Source organism: Gambusia affinis, linkage group LG20 (genome assembly GCF_019740435.1).
Source record: "Gambusia affinis linkage group LG20, SWU_Gaff_1.0, whole genome shotgun sequence".
Taxonomy (NCBI): Eukaryota; Metazoa; Chordata; class Actinopteri; order Cyprinodontiformes; family Poeciliidae; genus Gambusia; species Gambusia affinis.
In genome coordinates, this window is record NC_057887.1 from 2143900 (window position 1) to 2164635 (window position 20736).

Below are 20736 nucleotides of genomic sequence, written 5' to 3' on the forward strand. Positions count from 1 at the left end.
TTAGCTTGATTTTAATGTCTATGCAAAATGTCTTTCTCAACCTCAGCCTCCCATTCACAGGATAGTTTCAATGTTACTGAGCTCCGTACAACGTAAAAGTACTTTGATTTTGTTCTAACATCTTTTTATGCTCTTGTCGCTAGTTTATTCAATCTCAGTTTTTAAAAGATGATTTTGTACAGGCTACATGTAGTGCGATTTGCTCTGAACACAAAAGTTTTCGGAAAATATAATTTCATCGTAGTTGTGCTGAAATATTCGTGTTTGTAGTGCTTGCTATTTTGTCACTGTAGTGGAAAAGGCACAATAAGGTCAGAGTTAAGAACATGCGTCGGATATTTCCGAAACACGTTCTTCACGGATATGTGTCGGATGGACCTATCAGAGACGTCGTTTCATGGCAGGTACCCGGATGTAGCCGTGGGGCAATTAGCTACGTCATTGTTCACCGGCGGACACCCGCTGGAAATAAGAAATGGATTTAAAACCACTATTAAGGTGTTCATAACAGACTCCAGGTGAGTGCTGGGTTGTTTTTACGGTCTAATGTTAGAACTGGCGAATAATAGAGGTATATTAGCTGGCCCAAACCGCTGGAATTCGCTGTAGTAGCCCAACACCGGTTCTCTATGTCATGTCGGAGAGCAACGCAGTAAACGCACACAGCCACCGGTGTGGAGCCCATTCTTTAATAATCCTACTAGACAACCTATTTTTAATCTCCACACGGATGAAAGTCGGTACAATTTAAAACCTTGCCCGCTAAGGTTTCTTTAACATGCTACTTCTTAGCCATGGGACTCATCACGGTGTCAGCTAGCATGAACTAAGACTGCTAGCTAGCTTGCTCCGTTAGCCGCATTAGCCGGAATTGTGCCACTGCTATCGTTTCTGTCCTTCGCCTCCTTTATAATGTTTGGTAACAGGTTATTCATCACAACTCCGTCTTTCTCCAATGTTCGCAAAAAAATGTACACACATCGGGACCCCTCTTACGTGAGCTGAGCGTTACTGCGTGTTCTCTTTCGGTTTTAAAGGCGCTGCATGTTAAAGGCCTAGCTACCGTCTGTTAGCCAATGTAAGTCTGTCTGTTGGAGCGGGTGGGAGGGAACAGCTGCAGTTTAACGTGCTTCTAACAAGGAAATGTTCCCGTCTGGGTTGTGTAACTTCCAGTGGTAGTTGGGAACCATTGCGCCCGTAACAAGTTTCAAATTTAATGAATTTTAACAGGTAATGTTTACTCTTTCTTCTTGATACGCCAAGTCTTTAGATATTTTTTACAGACGCGTAAAACAAATTTAGACTTTAAATATTTGTTTTATTTAAAGTCTAAATAAAACAAATATTATTTTGAGCTACTTTGCTCATTTTTTTCAATGATTTAATTTAGTTTTGAAGGGGAAAAATAGTAAGTACAAACTGATCAGGACAATTACAGTGATTTTTTTTTATTTATTTATTTTTTATCATTTTCCCTGTGATGCCAAGTTCAAATCTTGAATTATCTAAAACATTTTTCTTTAATCCAAAGATTTGATTCACCATACTGCTGAATAAATATTGTCTCCATACAATAGTGAATCAATACAAATTATCACTACAAAAATCTCAATTTTATACAATCTTGTAGTGTTTTTTTTTTTTTTAAATAGCAACACATTTTGTCCTACTACTACAATGTTGAATTAGCTTACTAGTCTTTACCATGTACAGTGATTTTTTTTTTTTATATGTAGTCTTAAATAATGTTAGGGATGCACTTATCATTTGGCCACAGATGAGAATCGGCTAGGGTTGGCAGATTAAATACCGACAAATCATTTATTCCTTATATTCATTAAATTTATCACAATTGAGAACTCCCACTTTGTTTGGGTTAAAATAAACAACAACCAAAAGTATTTAGTTTGAAACATTTTTTGTGCTCTTCCACTCCGTTTCTGGATTCTTATTCAACTTAATTTAAATTCTAAGAACAGCATGACTGAAAATGCAGAAATTTTGAAGCTGTAACTTTTTTAAAAGTTACAGCTTTACAGGTATAAAGTTACAGTTTATACCTGTAACTGGCCAAAGCTTCATCCATCCATCCATATTTTTTTCTTAAATGTTTATCCCTAGTGGGTCGCGAGCGGTACCGGTGCCTATAATGCCTAATCCTGCCCACTGATTTCCTTAGTAACAGACCACAAAATGTCAGGAGAGCTGCCATGTCTTCTCCAAATTCATCTTCAATACAGACACACCATATCTGTCTACAGTAGGGGTGGTTGTTATGGACTTAAAGTTTTATGCCAATAGTTTGTGGTATTATTGTGATAACAATATAAATTACATTAAGAACTTTTTATTACTGTGTTTTAGGTAAATGTGTGGCTGTGACTGCATGGCACAGCAATCATAGCAGCACAAACACAAGTACTTCTCCTGAAAACATTCGCACTAGTAATTGGGTTCTTTAGGAAAAGTGTGATTTGTATCACTAGACCACAAACAGTAACTGCATCTAATCATATTTTCAGATTTATTGAATGAACAGTGTAAAAAAAAAATAGCATAACTAGTAATCCAGACAGTATGGACGGGTTTGGAAGGCGGGTAGTTAAACAGCATTAAGTGGAATTCATAATGACAACAATAAGTTATAATTATAAGAAATTAATCCCAATAAATGCCCACTGCTAGTTCCAAAACAAAGGAAGTTGCACTTTCTGTTCCTGACATTCCTTTCTCCCAAAACAGCTGTAAGCTTAGGTGTACAGTTTATCTTTTTTTCCTCTTATCTTCTTATTGAGACCTTTATTCTTGCTGTTGCTGCTTTCCAAATACTACAGATTAAAGCTGTATTCTTGTCTTATCTGCAGCTTTTAAAGTTGTAAGATTATGTTTTTGTCTCTATGCAGCTATGAACAATGACCATAGTTGACAGATTGTCAGAAAAATCTGACCACGAGTCAGTTGGATTTAACCGATCCTTCACCAGTGGAGACGTGGGGATGGACGGCAGTTGTTCCAGCAGCTGGGCGGTGGGTCCCAGCATGCCCGGCGACTCTCCCAGGCTCAAGCCTTCAGGAGGCTGCCTGGGTCCGACCCCTGGTGCTGCCATCTATAACGGCACACCCGCCTCTATGGACCGCCCCAAGGACCAAGGTACGGGGAAACACCTGAACCTGCACGAGTGACACACACCTCTGACAGAGCAAACACCGAGTTACCTGATCATGTGATTAAACAGGATTAATACACACCAAACCAGCTTTAGCTAACAGTTTGTTTTCCTAGTCTAGTGAAAAATGGTGATTTACAGTGTTGACTTGTATGCAAATATACAAGACACACTTCAGAAATATATATGCTGTTATTTCTACAAAACAAAGTAAAATTGGTTGTATTATGACTTGTGAATAATAAAAAGCTGCACTCTGCTGATGGTTTTCTCATGTGTGACACGTTGCTTCATGTGGGCGTTTTGTTCTCCTTTAGCTCTTTCATTCATCCAGTTACATAACAGCTAGTTTGAAAACAGGAGCACAATCAATCAACTTAAGCCTGTGATGCAGTCGCCGGGTTGAGCTAAAATTAGAAACAAAAGAAACTTTCTGCACTGATTGTGATTGTAGCTCTTGTCATGTTTGCCCAGTGATGAGCAGTGAAGATGGCATAGAGCTGCCTCAGAAGGTCCTGTTTCCTCCAGAGCGGCTCAGCCTGAAGTGGATCCAAGTTCATCGCATTGGTGCCGGCCTGCAGAACATGGGGAACACATGCTTCCTCAACTCAGCCCTGCAGTGCCTCACCTACACTCCACCGCTTGTCAACTTCATGCTGTCAAGGGAGCACTCCAAAACCTGTAGGCTCAGTCGTTTGGTGTTTTTATTGCAACAGATTGACCTAAAAATAATCAGTTATCTTAGTTTTCTTGAGGATTTTTAATGTAGTTTTTTTTTAATGTATTAATCTTTCTCTTTTAGGTCATGAGCCTGGATTCTGCATGATGTGCACCATGCAAAACCACATCATTCAGGTTTTTGCTAACTCTGGGAATGTCATTAAGCCCATCGGTGTCCTCAATGAGCTTAAAAGTAAGTAGGTGGTGTTGGTGCTAAAACTACTGTCAACTCTTTTCATTAATGGCAGGAAATCTTCTGATTGTGATAGAATTGGCAGACAGGAAAAAAAAACTTTTTCTTATGTTTTCAAGCCAGGTTAATTTGTGTAGCACATTTCAGTAAGGTGCTACACCAATAAAAAGGGCTTCACATGATAAAAACACAATACAGTAACCAATTATGAAACAAGCAACGATGGAACAGTCGTGTGTTTAATCACAGCCAGATATTTCCTTGCATTTTAATGATTTTGTTATGAATGTACTCTTCCCCCCTTTAAAAGGAATTGCAAAGCACTTCCGCTATGGAAGCCAGGAGGATGCTCATGAGTTCCTGCGGTACACAGTGGACGCTATGCAAAAGTCCTGCTTACCTGGAACCAAGTGAGTGTGATTATAATCGTGGTTAATTACAGCATTTTTTAAATGTGGTATTATTATCCTGTGGAGGACCACAGAGTTCTGTTTAATTAAGAATCTCTTATCAAGTCTGTGGTTTTGGCCAAAGACACTATTCATAAATTTTCTTTTACTACTATTGGAAAAATCTTAAATGTAATTACAATTGCAGTTAAGGTGCTAAGTTCAGATGGACACTTGTACATTTTCCAGTCAAAATGAATCTGCTCCTCAGACTTGACTTGATTTCTAAAAAGCAAAATAACTAGAGGTGCACTAATACTTGCATGTAAAAACCAACCTTATCTACATTTAAATAGCCACAAAGCTGCTGCATTTGGGCAATATGTTTTTGTACTGCAAGAGAACTTTAAAGTTAGGACACTTTATTAGTGGTTTAAGTTATTTTGTTAGTCATCAATAAACCACAAATCTTTTGATTTTATAAAAATAAATACTTCTGTGCTCTTTAGTTTTGGTAAGAGGCTTAAACAGGTATTTAGTTTCTAACCTGTTCAAGTTAAGATGTGAAAAATTAAAGACTTAAAAAAAGGGTGTTTTTTTTTTTTTAATTTATTTTTTAAAATTATTTGTTTGTTGTTTGGAGAGAAATACTCTAAACCTTTCATTTTTATCTGAGAGCAATACTTCATATGCAGTTGATACAAGTTAGCTTCATGGGTATTGTTCAGTGTTTTCCAATAAAGTAAGATTGGATCCTTAAAGGTGTGTAACCTTATAACACCCGACAGCACAGTTATAAAGCTAAGCTATTTTTGTGAAGGTTATTTTGCCATAGTTACAAATCTTAATATTTATGGAATATGATGATCATGTTTTTGGTGTTGTTGCGTGAGCTCTATTTTTCTGTCAATGTTTATTTTAGGTAATTGCATCAAGTTATATATGATACACAAAAACATTTGACATTTGTTAATTCTTCAATTTACCTAAAACCAAAATATTTTAAACAACACAAGGTGAAGAACTTTAATGGACTGCCTCTTCACTTTCTGCTGTGCCAGAACGGTTGTACTGGGTTGTATTTGAAGGTCTGTCTTAGACATTCAGGAGATGTGCAGCTGTACTTCTGTAGCCACATGCAAGTACATTCATGACTCATTTAGGAAATTACTTCTCCCATTTTCCTGTGTGGCAGATTGGACAGGCAAACGCAGGCCACCACTTTCATCCATCAAGTGTTTGGAGGGTACCTCAGGTCCAGAGGTGAGACATTAATGGTGATTTCTTGTCCTTTTTTTATCTTTGTTTTCGGCAGAAAAATAGTTGAATCTTGTTATTTGGTCAACTTTCTAATGTTTCTTTTTCAGTGAAATGTCTGAACTGCAAATCAGTTTCTGATACATTTGATCCTTTTCTGGACATCACGCTGGAAATTAAGGTAATCTGACCACATCTGTTGTCACAGTTGACAAACAAATCCAAAGAAATCATTGTTTCTCAATACTGAACCTATAAAATGTTTTTTTTTGTTGTTTTTTTCCTTCATGTAGACGGCACCCAGCGTCTCCAAAGCTCTGGAGCAATTTGTCAAACCAGAACAGCTGGATGGAGAAAATGCCTACAAGTGCACCAAGTAACTCTTGAAGCCTCTAAGCACAGATCTTAATTTTTTTATGTTTCTGTTTATGCATCAATATGTTAATTAAAACAAATTTCTTTTTTTTTCTTTTTTCAGGTGCAAAAAAATGGTTACAGCCTCAAAGAGATTCACAATCCACCGCAGTCCTAATGTGCTCACTCTCTCACTAAAACGATTTGCAAACTTCACTGGAGGAAAAATCACAAAGGTACAGAGCTTCCTGTATATTACACCACATACTGCACCGGCCCTTTAAGACCTTCACGTAAGAATAGCATTAGAAAGTATCTGCGGCACTAACAATAGAGTGCAATAATGAGTCCCTCAAAAAAATTCTCATATTTCTCATGTGATAATGAGGATTATTTAAAAAATCCATTGTAAATAAATAAATGCCAATAAAATCGTACCTGTCCCTTGTGGACGCTCACGGACCAGTGCTCTGTCAAAATGCCTGCTAGATAATGTGCTTTTTATTGCTGTTAGCTACTTTATGCATCATTTTCAATAATAATGTTCCCGATTAGCGAAACGAAGCAAAGTCAACAGTATTTTTTTGTCTTTACTAGGATGTTAAATATCCAGAGTACCTGGAGCTGCGGCCCTTCATGTCCCAGTCTCAAGGAGAGCCCCAGATCTACGGCCTGTACGCTGTGCTGGTCCACTCCGGTTTCAGCTGCCACGCTGGCCATTACTTCTGCTACATTAAGGTGAATCATCTGTCTGAACGCTGCTTTGGCCTTCCACACATCCACATCCAGAGAGATGGAACACAAAACGCATCAGCCTTAAATGCATAGTTCAGCTTTGTTTTGTTTGTGCTGAATGTTTAGCTGCTTTCATTATGTTTTAACGTTTCATTTCATTTTCTGAAACAGAATCAAAGTGTTCCTCTGTGTTTTGTGACAGGCCAGCAATGGTCAGTGGTACCAGATGAACGACTCGTCTGTCTCTGTGAGCGACATCCGCTCAGTCCTCAACCAACAGGCCTACGTCCTTTTCTACATTAAGTGAGTAAACCATGACTCAGCGAGGGTCCAACATTACAAACAGGAAATGGACAGAACACAATATAAATTGTAGGTCAAACGAATTGTGATAAAAAGACTCCAACCCTCCAGTAGGTAAAGAAACTGAGATGGAAATATTAATATTAACAAACGTTAGGTGGTGATTTTATATTAAAATATGTAGAAGCAATTTAAAAATGATCAACTGTTGAAGGAGATAAGGTTAGGATGTTTATTCAGAAATGGCAACAATGATGCTTGTGAGATTTGGTTTCTGCTCAAAGTGTTTGTTCTCTAATGAAGTGATGTATGTATGTAATACTGTTAATCGCCAATTTATCCACATTCCTGGCAGATTTAAGTGAAAAGTTATTTCACTGAACCAATAAGTCTGTAAGTAAGTTAGAAGGTGAGGTGGGCATCCCTCCAAAAGATGATACATTTTTTATTAAATGCTCAATAATTTGATTGTCAAATAAAATGTTGAACAGAAATAGAACAGGACTGTGATAAGTGCACCTCTAAATTTGCTTCAAATTTTATAATGCAGACTGTAACCTTAAAAATGACTTGTAGTTATTAACATGATATAATATTTATGAGTTTGTCCTATCTATTTAAGTGTCAATAAATGTAGGTATTGACATAATCTACAAATGATTTACAACAAGGCAATAAAATTAGATTTAGGGTTCAGCACATCACCAAGCAGGCAGGTTGAGAGGCACATAAAGAGTTTTACCATATCTTCTATCAGTGAGATATTATAAGTAACCAAACTGGATATTTGTGTAAAATTATCTAAGGATTCTGACATTTTTTTACTTTCTTTTTTTTTTATTGCTATTGTAATATTAATTATAGTGTAGTAATAAAAGATATTCCAGACGCAACTTTAAAAAAAAATTCAAAAATGATGAATAAAATATTGGCTTGTATTTTGTTGTGGTCAGGTCGTGTAATGTGAAGAAAACTGGGGAATTCAGCAATGTGAGCCATAACCCAGGTATGTCTGGTCAGTCGTCTCCCCGGCCGGTGGTAACCCCTCGCATCCACACCGCCGTTCACCATGGCAACACTGGCTTCATCGGCCCCCAGCTACCACCACACATGACCAAGGTAGGGCTAAAGAGTTCCCTCTGATGTTTGAGGATGAGTTATTATTAAAAATGTTTGTCTTGTGCCTCAGAACACTCTCCATGTTAATGGGAATGGATCTCTGAGGGACTATCCCAGCAATTCTAAGGCCAGCAGCAGTGCAGTTGGCAAACCCAGCCATGGCCTGGCTTCTTCCTCAATTTCCCACTCAATCAGTCGACCCACATCCATCCCAGACCAAGAGAAACGACAGAAGCTTTCGTTTTTTATTGGACAAGGCAAACAGAACCGAGCATCTTCCTCATCTACCTACAGCCACCCATCCTCTGCAAGCAGCTCCTCCTCCAGCTCGTTATCTTCCTCGCAGTCTACCTCAGACGTTCACTTTGTTCCGCGTCAGCTAAACCACTTTAACGGCACGCCCAGCAGTAACGGCGACCAACCCGCCGGGGGCAACGGGTCGTCTTTACTGGTGCCGTACAGTCAAGAGTCCTCTGAAGAATCCGACCAGGAGAACAGTACCACTCAGGATGCTGGCTGCATATCCAAGCCTCAGACTAAGGGAACTAATGGAACAGGAGATGTGTGTGCCTCTTCTTCTAAAAACACAAACGGTGAAATAGATGTCTGTCATAACAGTAGTGAAGTGAACGGGTCAACCTCTGAATTTACAAAAACAAACCAAAATGGACAATTTAATGGGCTCCACAAAGTTAATGGACACAACATACATGACAAGGTAAATTATGCATATATGATCTGTAAAATATGCAAAGGATCTGTTGCTAGTGTCATGTCAGTAGTAACGGCGTTGTGTGCTCCTCAGGGATCCATCCATAATCAGGACAGTTCAGCTGTGAATGCTGTTGCCAATGGACTTGGCAGTGACCACAATGAACCCAAGTAAGATTAACGTGTCTGATTTATGTTTAAATTTTAACATATAACCACAAAGTCCCTCGCACAAGTATTGATGCACGTATAAACGTGGTACAGTCTTAAGACTCAAAGCATTTTAGGGCTATTCGTAAATAACTATTTTAGTGTTCAGTGATCTATCAGTTATTCTGCAGATTAAATCCATAATCAAATGTAAAATGATCCTGTTCCTTAGAACTCAGTAAAAGAAATATGTAAAAGAGATAATCAGTAGTTCCTGTTTTTAATAAGGAAACATTTTATCTATTTAATGTTTTTTTAAGCTACAAAAGCAAATGAGAAATAAAACCTTTCACAAGTTTTTTTTTTTTTAATTACTAAGCAAACCTAAATGTAGGCATTTAGTAAACAGCCTTTTATGATATAATTAACTTTGTCTGAAGCTTGATGTATGGGGAAAAGCTTTTTTTTATAAGGATTCATGATTAGGTATTTCTAATATAAAATAAATAACTTTAAGCATTCTTTCAAACAAACATCTGAAAAGTGTGCTGTGCATATTCATTCAGTATTCTTGAGTCGATACTCGGGTAAATGAATTGTTATCAAAATTCAATTGTAGCAAATGGAAGTGCAACTATTTGCTACAATTCCATCTGCATAACTTACTGCATACTCTATGAATCATGAAGCTAATCTCAAACAGTTCTGTTCTTTGTGATCCCAGCAAAGAGCTCGTTGACCCGGCCTCATCGCAGACTTGTTCAGCTCAGAGTGCTACTCCTGCTGCTAATGAAAGAGAGCCCCTCTCTGCTACTGTTGATGAAAGGGCTAAAACGCTGCCTGAACCTCTTCCTCCTCCTCACCACACCTCATCCTCTGCTGTTAGCTCCTCACCTTCAGCTACTACTTCCAAGACGCACGCTGTTGGACCCAGAGACCTGTCAGGATTCCCCTCAGAGCCAGTCTGCTGTCAAAGTGCTAATGGGATCTCTACAGCTGCTCAGAACATTAGCAAAACCGAGGAAGAAGTTAAGGATTCGTCGCAGACCAACGGTCCATCAGCACGGCCGGACGGTGGTACAGAGAACAAGGGGCAGAGCCAGTCCAAGCCCGGTTCTAAAGGCCATGAAAGGCAGTCATCCCATGACAGGGACAGAGACAGATTCTACTCTGACTATAGCAAAGACAGAGACAGACACTACAGGGACAGAAGTCCACCACGAGAAAGTTACAGCGATCGCCATCGGTATAGGCGAGACTACCGGGATCACCATCGCTCCTACAGGGATCGATTTCCTCCTGAGCGGAGCTACTGGGACTTAAACCGCCGCAAGGAACGACTCGGGTCGCACTCCTGGGAGCATGATCGCGACCGGCGCTCATACCATTCCAGCCATTACTACCACAAGTATGATGGGAGACATGAGAGGAGGGGATACCCACAACCTCAAGAGTCTCACAGCTATTGGCGGTCGCAAAAGGACGGTCGGGAATCCTGGGCAATGAAGGACAAAAGGAATGGGTGGGATAGGGAAGAAAGGAGTTCCTCCCCAGCTGCTACTGCTCTAGAAACAAACAAGTCCAAGGTTTCCCCCCCCCTGGACCGCCTCTGTAATTTTAACTCTACTCTTAAGAGGGAGGAGTCGAGTGACAAGAGGCCAGCTGCTCATCTAAGAAAGGAGAGAGAGGACAGCTCAGAGGGCCGCCACTCCAAAAAACACAAAAAAAGCAAGAAGAAGAAGAAGTCAAAAGATAAAGACAGGCACCACGAGAGCAGGTAAGACCTGCTCAAATCAAGGTTTGTCCCCCAGCAACAGAATGGTGCTGCCTAATGCTAGGACTCAAGTGTCTTACATTTGAAATGTTTAGATGGCTCAGTGTAGCCGAGTCAATAAGATCTAGGACATGCTAGGACACTCAGGCTTTTAGGTCAGGCTGTTGTAGACCTGTTCTGTAGAATGGATCAGAACTGATCAACCCTACAACAAGATCCCCGACAACACAGAAAGGTAAAACTTTCACAACTTCCACTCCTCACAATATTCACCTATAAAATCACAGTTATATTTTCCAATTATCATGCAGCCCAAGTAATATGGGAAGCGCCACTGCAAATGTATGAACAAGTCAAAAGAGAGGAACTGGAGAATAAAGGATAACATCCACCAATTTCTGCGATTCTTTTTATTTTTTTTTGCAAAGCATGCTAGTTCAAGTCATGAAGAAACCAATCCATGCTTTAAATGGCAATTTCAGAGGTTTAAAAATAGTAAACATACTGCATAATGTTTGAATTCAGCTTGTTTACAGAGTAAATTTGAGCTGTTCATAAACTCATAGCTGATCAACATTCAGGGCTTTATTGGATAAACACGTGCTATTGTTTTGGATTCACCCAATAACTTACAAGTTTGATGTAAACACATGGCTCATGAACCTCTCCAACACATCAGTCAACCCACTTGAAAACTGGACTTTATGACATCACTTATCAGTCGTCAACAACTCACAGGTGGAAGTGAAAGCATTGTGCAACGTAAATAATCACCCTGTTGGAACACGGTGCGATAAATAGTAAAACATAATGTGACGAAACTTTGAGGTAGATAATATGCCCCAAGGAATTTTAATAATCAAGATCTCGGATCATTCAAGGAATCGTTACAGCCATAGTTTGACAGCACTGGAAAGCATAGAATCTACACATTCAGAATCTGTAAATAACTAAAGATGCTCTGAGTAGACTTGCTCATGTTATGTTTAATTTGTATTTGTTTATATGTATATTGAAAATCTAGAAAAAAAATCTACTTTTAGTAGTAATAATTGTTAGTTGTGGAAATGATCAAACATTTGTGCATTTCAGCTTTTTATTGTAACAGAGTCACAGCTTTTGTATATAGGCCTTATTTAAACTGCATTACCTTATTAAGAGGTAAGGCGAGGAAGAAGTTAAGGCGCTCTTTTTGTTTCCACACTGAGCTCATGGATTTTGTGAGCAGGAATAGTTGTAGTATGGCAGATGGGGTTTTTTTCTTGCAAGCATTAGAGGAGCAGTTACATTCTTCCAGCTGAGCAGTTGTGTACAGTAATGTTTTTCTTTCCTCCATACAGCCAGGGAGAAAAAAAACCAATGCTGTTTTTGGGCAGGGGTGGAAATAAAAAATTTTTACCAGCCATTCAGACATTTCACCGGCCACTGTTTTTTTTTTTTTTCTTTCAATTACAAACTCCACCAGTACAGGCAAATGATATAAAATGCATGAAATCGACTAATGGGCTGCCGTGGTCGATAAAAATGATATTTGATATATTTTTTGGATAAATTATGACAGCCTAGGTCCCTCCCATATACAGTATGTGCATCAGTCTGTAGTCCAGTCAGCCACAGCTGCCCTGGGCCTGGACAGAAGTTCAAACTGAATGCAGCTTTTTTTTTTTTCCTGTTTAAATTGTCAACCCGCCTCGGTGGTGGGTGGGTTGCTCCAATTTACACTCCACTTCATACTTTTACCCGCATTTGGCCAGTGGCGGGTGCTAATTTCCACCCCCGTTTTTGGGAGGGTGTCATACATAATGACTGACTCTTGGATTGTCGAATGGATTATTCAGTTCAATTTAGTTTTTCTCTGTCTCTACTTGAAGCTCTGACCCGGATTCAGACAGAGCCACCGAGAGCAGGAAGAAGAAAAAGAAGAAGAGGCGGCACAGGGACAGCGACTCCGATTCCGGACGGGGCCACGGCAACAGAGGCAGCAAAGAAAGAGAGAACCGGAAGCGCCATCACTCTGACACCAAGGACTCGAGGTACGACCAAGACTTTTTACCAGAGAAACGTCAGCGCACAGACTGCAGCGATGGCAGCAGGGACCAGCCACTCCCACCTCAGCACCACGCCCTCTCAAACCATTCAGCTCACCAACATCTCAACGGACACACAGGTACTTCCACATCCACAGCTGCTCACTGAAGTTCAACATGTCATGTGTCACAATTAGACTTGAGAGGTTGTCCTGTTTCTCAGGAGACGGTCGAACCAATGGTGACTTCCACAGATACTCCAGTGGCCTCAAGCAGTGACTGTGAGTACCAACCCGCTGTTCAGATTCCACCTGGAGCTCAGCTCAGGCGCTCAGTCAGTGTAACAACGCCGTGTTTGTTTCTCCTTACAGACCCCTCACTCACCTGCAACATTTGACAACAGCAGAGGAATGATATCACAAAACTATTTGAAGTGGTGCTTCTTCACTGGGAGTTCAATTTAACAGTGTTCCTTTATCTATGATTATTCTCCTACGGTTAAAAAAACAACAAAATCACCTGTTAAACATTTAGGACTAAAAGATGATAGTAATATATAGTTATTTGAGTACAAACCAAGCCTGGAGCTTAAACATCTCAGTTGCTGCTCAGCGGATCTCAGGACTCAAACCCTTTGGAACAGAAATCACTTATCCACATACTTCAAGTAAGAATGAAACAAAAGGGAGAATGTGTTGTGTAAAAAGACTGAGTCTCTTCATGTTTAGATGTTGAAGATGTCACCATATCTGCACAGCTGCAATGTTTTTACTTCTCACCTGTTGTTTTGTTGTTGAATCCACGCTGTGGTCAAACTACCAGAGAGGGGAGGGGGGACGGGGGTGCATGTTTCTGAATGAGGCGGATGAATGCAGTGGTGTGAACATGGGTTTGTTGAGCGATACCTCCATGTTAACCCTGGACAGACTTGAGGACATTTATCTGCTTTATTTGTTAGTTTTTTGTTTTTTTGTTTTGCAACAACGTCCATTTCCCCTCTTGACGCCTGAGTCTCCCTTTTTAAACCGTTTGAGTTAAATTGCATTTCTTTCTCCTGTTTTCTTTTAAGGTGTTCAGAAAGAAAAGCTTTTTATATATTTTTTTTCTTTCACGACTGTGGACCATTTGTGTTTAGTTTAAAAAAAAAAATAAAAATACAGTTTGTGTCTTCTAGCATCATGAAATATACTGTGAAGTTGAGTTTGAACTGTACTATCAGTTATTTTTATAAGTAAAAAGCCTGTATCAGGATCTTCTTGCTTTGTCTGTAGAAGGATTTGTGTTGATTTTTGACCATATTCTCTGGACACAAGTCACTAGTGGATATGGTTAGATTTTGGGGGTGTGATTGTGAGGGTAGAGAATGGGGAGGGTATTTCTTTCTTTGTTTTTCAACTTTAGGAAGAAGTTGAGGAAACTGCTGTTATACCTTTTTATTTTAGCATGTCTGAATTTATACATTGTGTAAGGTAAAAGCCTTAAATACATTTGTTAATGTCAGAAATTGTAATTTCTGTCTTTGGACTTTGTTTACAAGCTGTGTTGAATGACAAACGTTGATGGATATGTTGGATTTATTTACCTTTTGTATTATAGAGAATTGATTGATTGTACCGAAGCCTTCTTGTTGAACAAACATATTTTCTCGTTCCATTTAAATGTAGACGGTAAACTTCCCACGCGTCACACTATATTCAGGTTTGGTCAAATAACACTCAAGCTGTTTATCTCTCCTTGGTCAGTATTAGAGCTTGAGTCACACATGTATTATTTCCATATATGGAACAACCAAAGACTGGTTATGTTTGGTGAGTCAAACTTTTTCACTGAATTTACATGCACACAAAGTCTTGTTTTTTTGTCTCTGCTCAGTAAAAATGGTGTAATGAGGCTTATGCTCTACTAAGAGCTCCATACAGTCCCTTTATTATAACACATTAAGCTAAAATATTGAATGGGTAATGGCTAAAGCCATGATTAATACTACATGACCATAATGATAACAAAACTGTACATTATATTGCATACACACTAAATGTAAGTGGGGGGAGGGGCTGCCTCTTTTGTGAAACAAAAAGACAATAAATAAAACAAATGAACTTCGATTGCAAATATGGATCTTCAATACAAAGTAACTATAAAAAAAACAAACCTCACTGCAGTTTATATCCCTTCATATCACAAGTGGCATATCTAAACACTTTACAGGACATTATTTTTAATCAAACCCCAGTCCAGCCAAGTGGAGTTTCCCTAAATCATGCCAGTGCAGTGTGTTCAGTCCAGCTGGGATGGAATCCAGTCAAATTCAGTTCATGATAATCTACAGAGATGAAACGGCAAAGAATAGTTGATGGCAACAAAAATGAAGAAATGCAGAATAATGGTGGCCCAAACCTGTAGCAACACAACTGTAATTCTAGTTCAGGATACCTGCAGCCACCCAGAGCACCAGCTGCATCAAAAAACCTTTCCCAGTCTCAGAAGTAGACGGGGGTTTAGCTCATAGACAGGAAGTGGAAAAACCCATTCTACTTCATTTGTAAACCTTCATCTTGAGAGCATTAATGCTCTGTTAGGATCATATGAAACATTCAGTTCTTTAATATAAGGCAGAGTTTAGTTGGTCTGATTTTTATTTTTTTTTTTTAGATTAAGAAATTTAACAGTGCAGAAGACGAACTGATCAAATTAGGTATATGTCATAGATATCTCTCTTTATTCCAGTAGGTCAGTCAAGAATATGGAATATCTTCTGAAGTTGGTGGGTAAAAAGCCGTCCATGTCAAAGATACCACAAGGCACAAGAGGCCAAAATATTATCTAGAGGAAGTGTTTGACTAGGCTGTTCATGTCTCTACTCTTATTCTGATCACTCTGCCACATTTGGTATTGATAAATGTTCATGTTAATTGTGAAACCACCAGCTGCAATGTTTCATAAATCTGCAAAGAATTCTCTGACCTGCAGTGACGTGCGGTCAGGGGAGGCAGGTGAGGCAGTGCCTCACCAGCCATCGTGGAAAGAAAGAAAATATATAATCATAAAGTAATTTAAATTGTTATATTCATCCGGTGGTTTGTACTAAAAAATATTTATTTTTCATGTAGCTTCACCAATTTCGATTTTTATTTGTTCAAAATCGCTGAATTTTCTTATTTTCCCATTCAAATGCTTGGAAGCGATGCCGGTGAGGCAGCAGCGAGCTCTGCCTCACCTTGGATTGCGCAACCCCTGGCTCTGCACTGGCTGCTAAGCGGAGAGCATGTTGTTGCAGGCGTCAATAAAATGGTTTAAACAATTTAATATGTGAACTTATTTCCAATAATTTAGCTTATGTATATAATGTACAGTGCTTTTTGTCACCAACTGTGTTTGTGTAACGTGTTTCGTGTAATGAGCGATTATAAACGGCAGAGAACAGGTTCGAGGTGAGGCAGGCAGTTCTCTTGCCTCATGGCAGGGGGCGCTCAAGATCCCAGACGTTCGTCTTGTTCACTCCTCAACTGCCGAGTAAGTGACAGCGAGCTAGGCTAAACGATTCGGGAAGCAAGTCAAGTGCAGCGATAGATTATAATAGAGATAGGGATTTTTTTCCTCTCGCTTATCCCGACTTTCGACATGGATGACTACATTACAACACCAAAAAAGTTTTCTCAAGTGGACTTTCAATCGAAGCAGGAGATAATATGTGTGTTTTGTGAGCTACAGTTTGTATGTGTAAGGATGCAGAAGTGAAACATAACCTGTAAACTGCTGTCAATCTATGCATCTATTTGCAAATCTGATTCTGATGACGTCAGTGCCTCACCAGCTATGAACCTCACCGCACGTCACTGCTGACCTGTGGGTGGACATGACGGTCAGTGGCGTTGACTCCTCCAACACAACAATGACAAAAACAAAACGGATGTACAGAATATTTTGTACATGACAGTTTCACTAGACCTCAACTGGATTACTGAACACATGAAGAAAAGTTTATAAAATATAATCTGATGGAAAGGAAGCCTTTTATCTGTGAGCAGCCAAAAAAAAACTTTGCGGTTTTAATAGATGTTTTTATTTACAGAATTAATTTATTTCTCAGAATAAACTGAGAGGAGTGAGTGTGACTTTAGTTATGTGTGAGGCTGCAGGAGAAACTAAAGATGCTCAGTCACCTGCTCTTTCTCCACTTCTCCACTTTTTCAGGTTTCTAATTTGGCTCTGGTTGTTTAAAATGAAGAATAAATCAACCAATCTGCTGTCTGAGAAATCCTGACTTCCTGTCAATGTGCAGGAGATGCAGCATCCTGGAACTTTTCTCACCACATCTCCATCCTTCTACTGTCCTTTAAGGGAAGCAGTTCCCAACCTAAAGGACTTAGAGAGGGAAAAATGTTTTTATCTCTTATTATATTCAGCTGTGAAAGTCGTTTCCCTAGTGGCCAGTCATAGATTCCCTGATGGTTCTCTCTCCACTGTCCTGTGACAGAAGACGGCTTCACGCTGGCCGCCATGCTGGGACACCAGTTAGGTGACCACAACTAGTTTTCCTCACTGAGATGCAAAAGCACCTCTGATCACTCTTATGATGGATTGATTGATGGATGGATATATTTACTTCATATTTACTCTTACCAAGAATGTCAAAGAAACACAGTGTACTTCAGGTTTACCTGTGAAAAATCCACCCACACATAACAGCCTTTTAAAGCTAGGAACTGTTTCAGTCAGGCTTTTTAAATCGTGGTCTTAGAAAAAGATATTTAAATCACGTGCATTTTCGTCCTGCGGCTTAAAACTAGTGCAACACCACATTCTGCAATAACGACACACCTGTTTGGCTAATGGGACTTCAAAATGATTTAAGCTTGAATAATGCTGTACTAATAGTACTAATTGCTTAATAGTTGACTTTGAGGATGGACTGCCAGTGTAGACCTGCAGTGCATCAACTCCTTCCATCATGGAAATTGTTTTCCCAACCATGAAATGAAATCACACTTCGGATCACAAGCAGAACCTGTGAGGAACTTTTCATGGTGGGACATGATCTGGAAGCACAGAATGAGCACCCAGTCCTGGAGCTGTGCTCTGTCAGGTTAGTGTTGTAAAGGTAGTAAAGTCCTTCTGCAGAATTTTGAATTAGCTGGGTCAAGACAGACTGCAGTCACCGATTACCAGATGGTAGAAAGATACTTTGGATTCAGGGTTCGTTAAAGGATGAACTTCTCCCCTTCTCTACCAACAACGATGGGGGGTTCACATGCTTGTCTGCGTCTCACCACTGCAGTTCTCTGCAATAAAGAGGCAGGAAGTGTTGCTGCGTTCCAGTTGTACTCAAAGATGAGAAATTCTCACTTCAAGGTTTGAGGAAAAAAAAAAAAAACTAAAAGTCCCTCCCAAGTCTGGAAGCATGGGAGCAACTCCCACTACCCCGTTACGATTGGTGAGGCTCACTTTCACGCGTTTCAAAATGGCCGCTCCTCACATCAACATTTGGTACTGATGTTGTGAAAACATGTTTATTTTACAAGACACCTTTAAAAAGCAATATTGTATGTAGTGCCTGCAACTGTGAATTGAACAAATTAAAAGTGGTGTTTTCTTACGGAAAGTAAACATTAAAATGATGTTTGTAAGAGTTTCTACAAACTGATCCATCCGTCTGCTGGTGTAACCAAGTGCCAGTTCTGACCTCTTAACCAGAACACTGTTACCCAGTGTGACATCAAACCCAGCTCTGAGTTCCCACGTCCCAGTTAACTGGAATGCAACACTAGCAGCATGCTGGCTCAGCATGTCAGGTGCTTCAGCTGCTGTGCTTCCCGCTCCTTCTAGAAACTGAAGATGGGTTAATGCAATGCATTCTGGGATTAACAGTAGTCATACTCCTCGTTTCCTGTATGCAGTTCAGTCCTTCATGGCTGGGTCCCGACAGAAACATGTTTAAGGATGAATGAAATGAGAAACAGGACGCATGCAGAGGCCCAGAAGAGCTCATGAGGAATTAGTGGTTACATTTCATGGGACACGAGTGACGATTGTTCTGATCTGAGGATCTATTGTCAGAAAGAATTTACAATATATGTGTAAGAACAGTGATGGCATAGTTACTTTGAAAAAGTAACTTTAATCGGATAAGTAATTACTCCTTGAAAAAGTAATTTAGATTACTGACTACTTGATTTGGAAAGTAACTAAGTTACATTAAAAGAAACTTTTTTTAGTTACTTTCAGCAGCTGCTAACAACAACGCTCCACCTCCTGTGAAAATGACATTGAGCTTTGCCAATACTTATGTTATAGCCTTGATTAGCCAAAGCGCAATAAACAACAACCAGAATTAAGTTAATTATTGTTGCTTAGATAAAAAGGATTCCCCGCTAACTTCATCACACCAAACAGGATATAAATATTCAGGGAAGTGCCCAAAACAGACAATTAAACAAAACCAACATAATAAATGAAAGGTTGTTAGCCCGCCCTCACAAGTACTACAAGAAGAAAAACAATCCTAACTGGGTGGAACAACAAAGGAAAACCAAACGCTAAAAGGACAGCAGGAGGCAGTGCAAAAACTGTAAAACAAAAACACAAAAATTGTCAAATGCTTATTAAATCATTTTAATCAAATCAACCTAAAACACATTAAAACACTGCCTACCTGCATTGCATAAATCAACACTCCCAGTTCAAACCTTGGAGTAGCCGATCTGGTGCAAGCCTAGCAATAGGCTATATAAACATACAATTAGTTCTGATTAAAAGAAACCATGTATAAAACCTACCTACGGCGTCGAACAACCACGCCCAGCTATACTTTTTCAAATTTTATTTTGTTAAATTAATATTTCTTCGAAACTCTACACACAAAACTCCTATTTTGACAATATGATATATTTTTTGAGTGTTTTAAATATAGGTAAATGGGATTTGGTTTCTTCATCATCATCATAGTAATATTATGTGAAGTGTGAATTTCCGGTTGTCGCCAGAAGAGGGCGGTGTTGTATCAGAAATTGCTGATTGCAGATGACTGAAGTGGAACTACGTTTTCATAAGGCGGTAAAGAAAGTGACGCCCCATTTTATTCTTTATTTTTTTATTTATTTATTTTTTCTTCATAAAATTAATTTTTACCTTCTTGAGACAATTGTAAATTGGCGCTATGTTTACAAACAGAAACCTAATTGCTAAAATAATAAAAAAAGATGCATCACTTCGTTACGCAAGGAGGCGCTGTGCACCGTATTGTTAACAGACGCACGAGAGAAATAAGAGCTGTTTAAATAAAACTGACTAAATATTTGTTCTATTTTAATGTGTAGAGGAATATCTCCTTTACCTCTGGCACTGTTCGCTTCAGTCCGGTTGTAGCAGTGCTGATTTGCATATTCACAAACGAGATGAGCAGAGCAGAGGAATTCACCCTCAGGACACATCAGTTGAACTATTTATTTTAACCTTTTTCTTCTTCTTCTTCTTTTCCTCCTCCTCTCTCTTCCATTGCATTTCACCCAAACGTCCCCGTCCTCTGCTGTCTTTAAATGACAACAGCAGTCAGTGGGAGGCCAGCTGGCAGTCTTTCAATAAAGTGTGATCTCAAGGCATTGTTAAGAAAACATTGCATAAAACATTAGGGAGACGGTCTGGCTGCAGGATTAGTCTTTAGAAAACATGCCCGTCGCACCATGTTGCAACGTCACCGGGGTGAAATCTGTGGTGACCTAGTTTTTTAATGTGTGCAGAGCCCGCGCGGCACACAGGTAAATGTTAAGAAAAATGACTTTATGGGGGGCAGCGAGTGCATATGAGCCCCCGGCTGAAGGCTGGGTTCCATCAAGACTTTC

General features: G+C 39.4%; 1 protein-coding gene across 5 annotated transcripts; it reads left to right on the forward strand.

The window, feature by feature from the left end:
- The first annotated feature begins 132 nt into the window (after nucleotides 1-132).
- Nucleotides 133-15006, forward strand: usp42 (ubiquitin specific peptidase 42). 5 transcript variants are annotated; one of them, XM_044103554.1, is made up of 18 exons: nucleotides 133-518; nucleotides 2904-3150; nucleotides 3641-3847; nucleotides 3969-4079; nucleotides 4390-4489; nucleotides 5664-5731; nucleotides 5836-5906; nucleotides 6019-6101; nucleotides 6204-6315; nucleotides 6677-6817; nucleotides 7017-7117; nucleotides 8071-8236; nucleotides 8307-8954; nucleotides 9042-9118; nucleotides 9801-10874; nucleotides 12743-13038; nucleotides 13122-13179; nucleotides 13270-15006. In XM_044103554.1, the coding sequence occupies exons 2-17, from the start codon at nucleotides 2913-2915 to the stop codon at nucleotides 13175-13177; spliced, it is 3549 nt and encodes a 1182-aa protein (XP_043959489.1). In that variant the 5' UTR covers nucleotides 133-518; nucleotides 2904-2912; the 3' UTR covers nucleotides 13178-13179; nucleotides 13270-15006. The 5 variants fall into 5 exon arrangements, with proteins under 5 accessions (XP_043959489.1, XP_043959492.1, XP_043959493.1 ...); XM_044103557.1 differs by having other exon boundaries at nucleotides 13125-13179; XM_044103558.1 differs by having other exon boundaries at nucleotides 9822-10874.
- Nucleotides 15007-20736: the final 5730 nt, after the last annotated feature.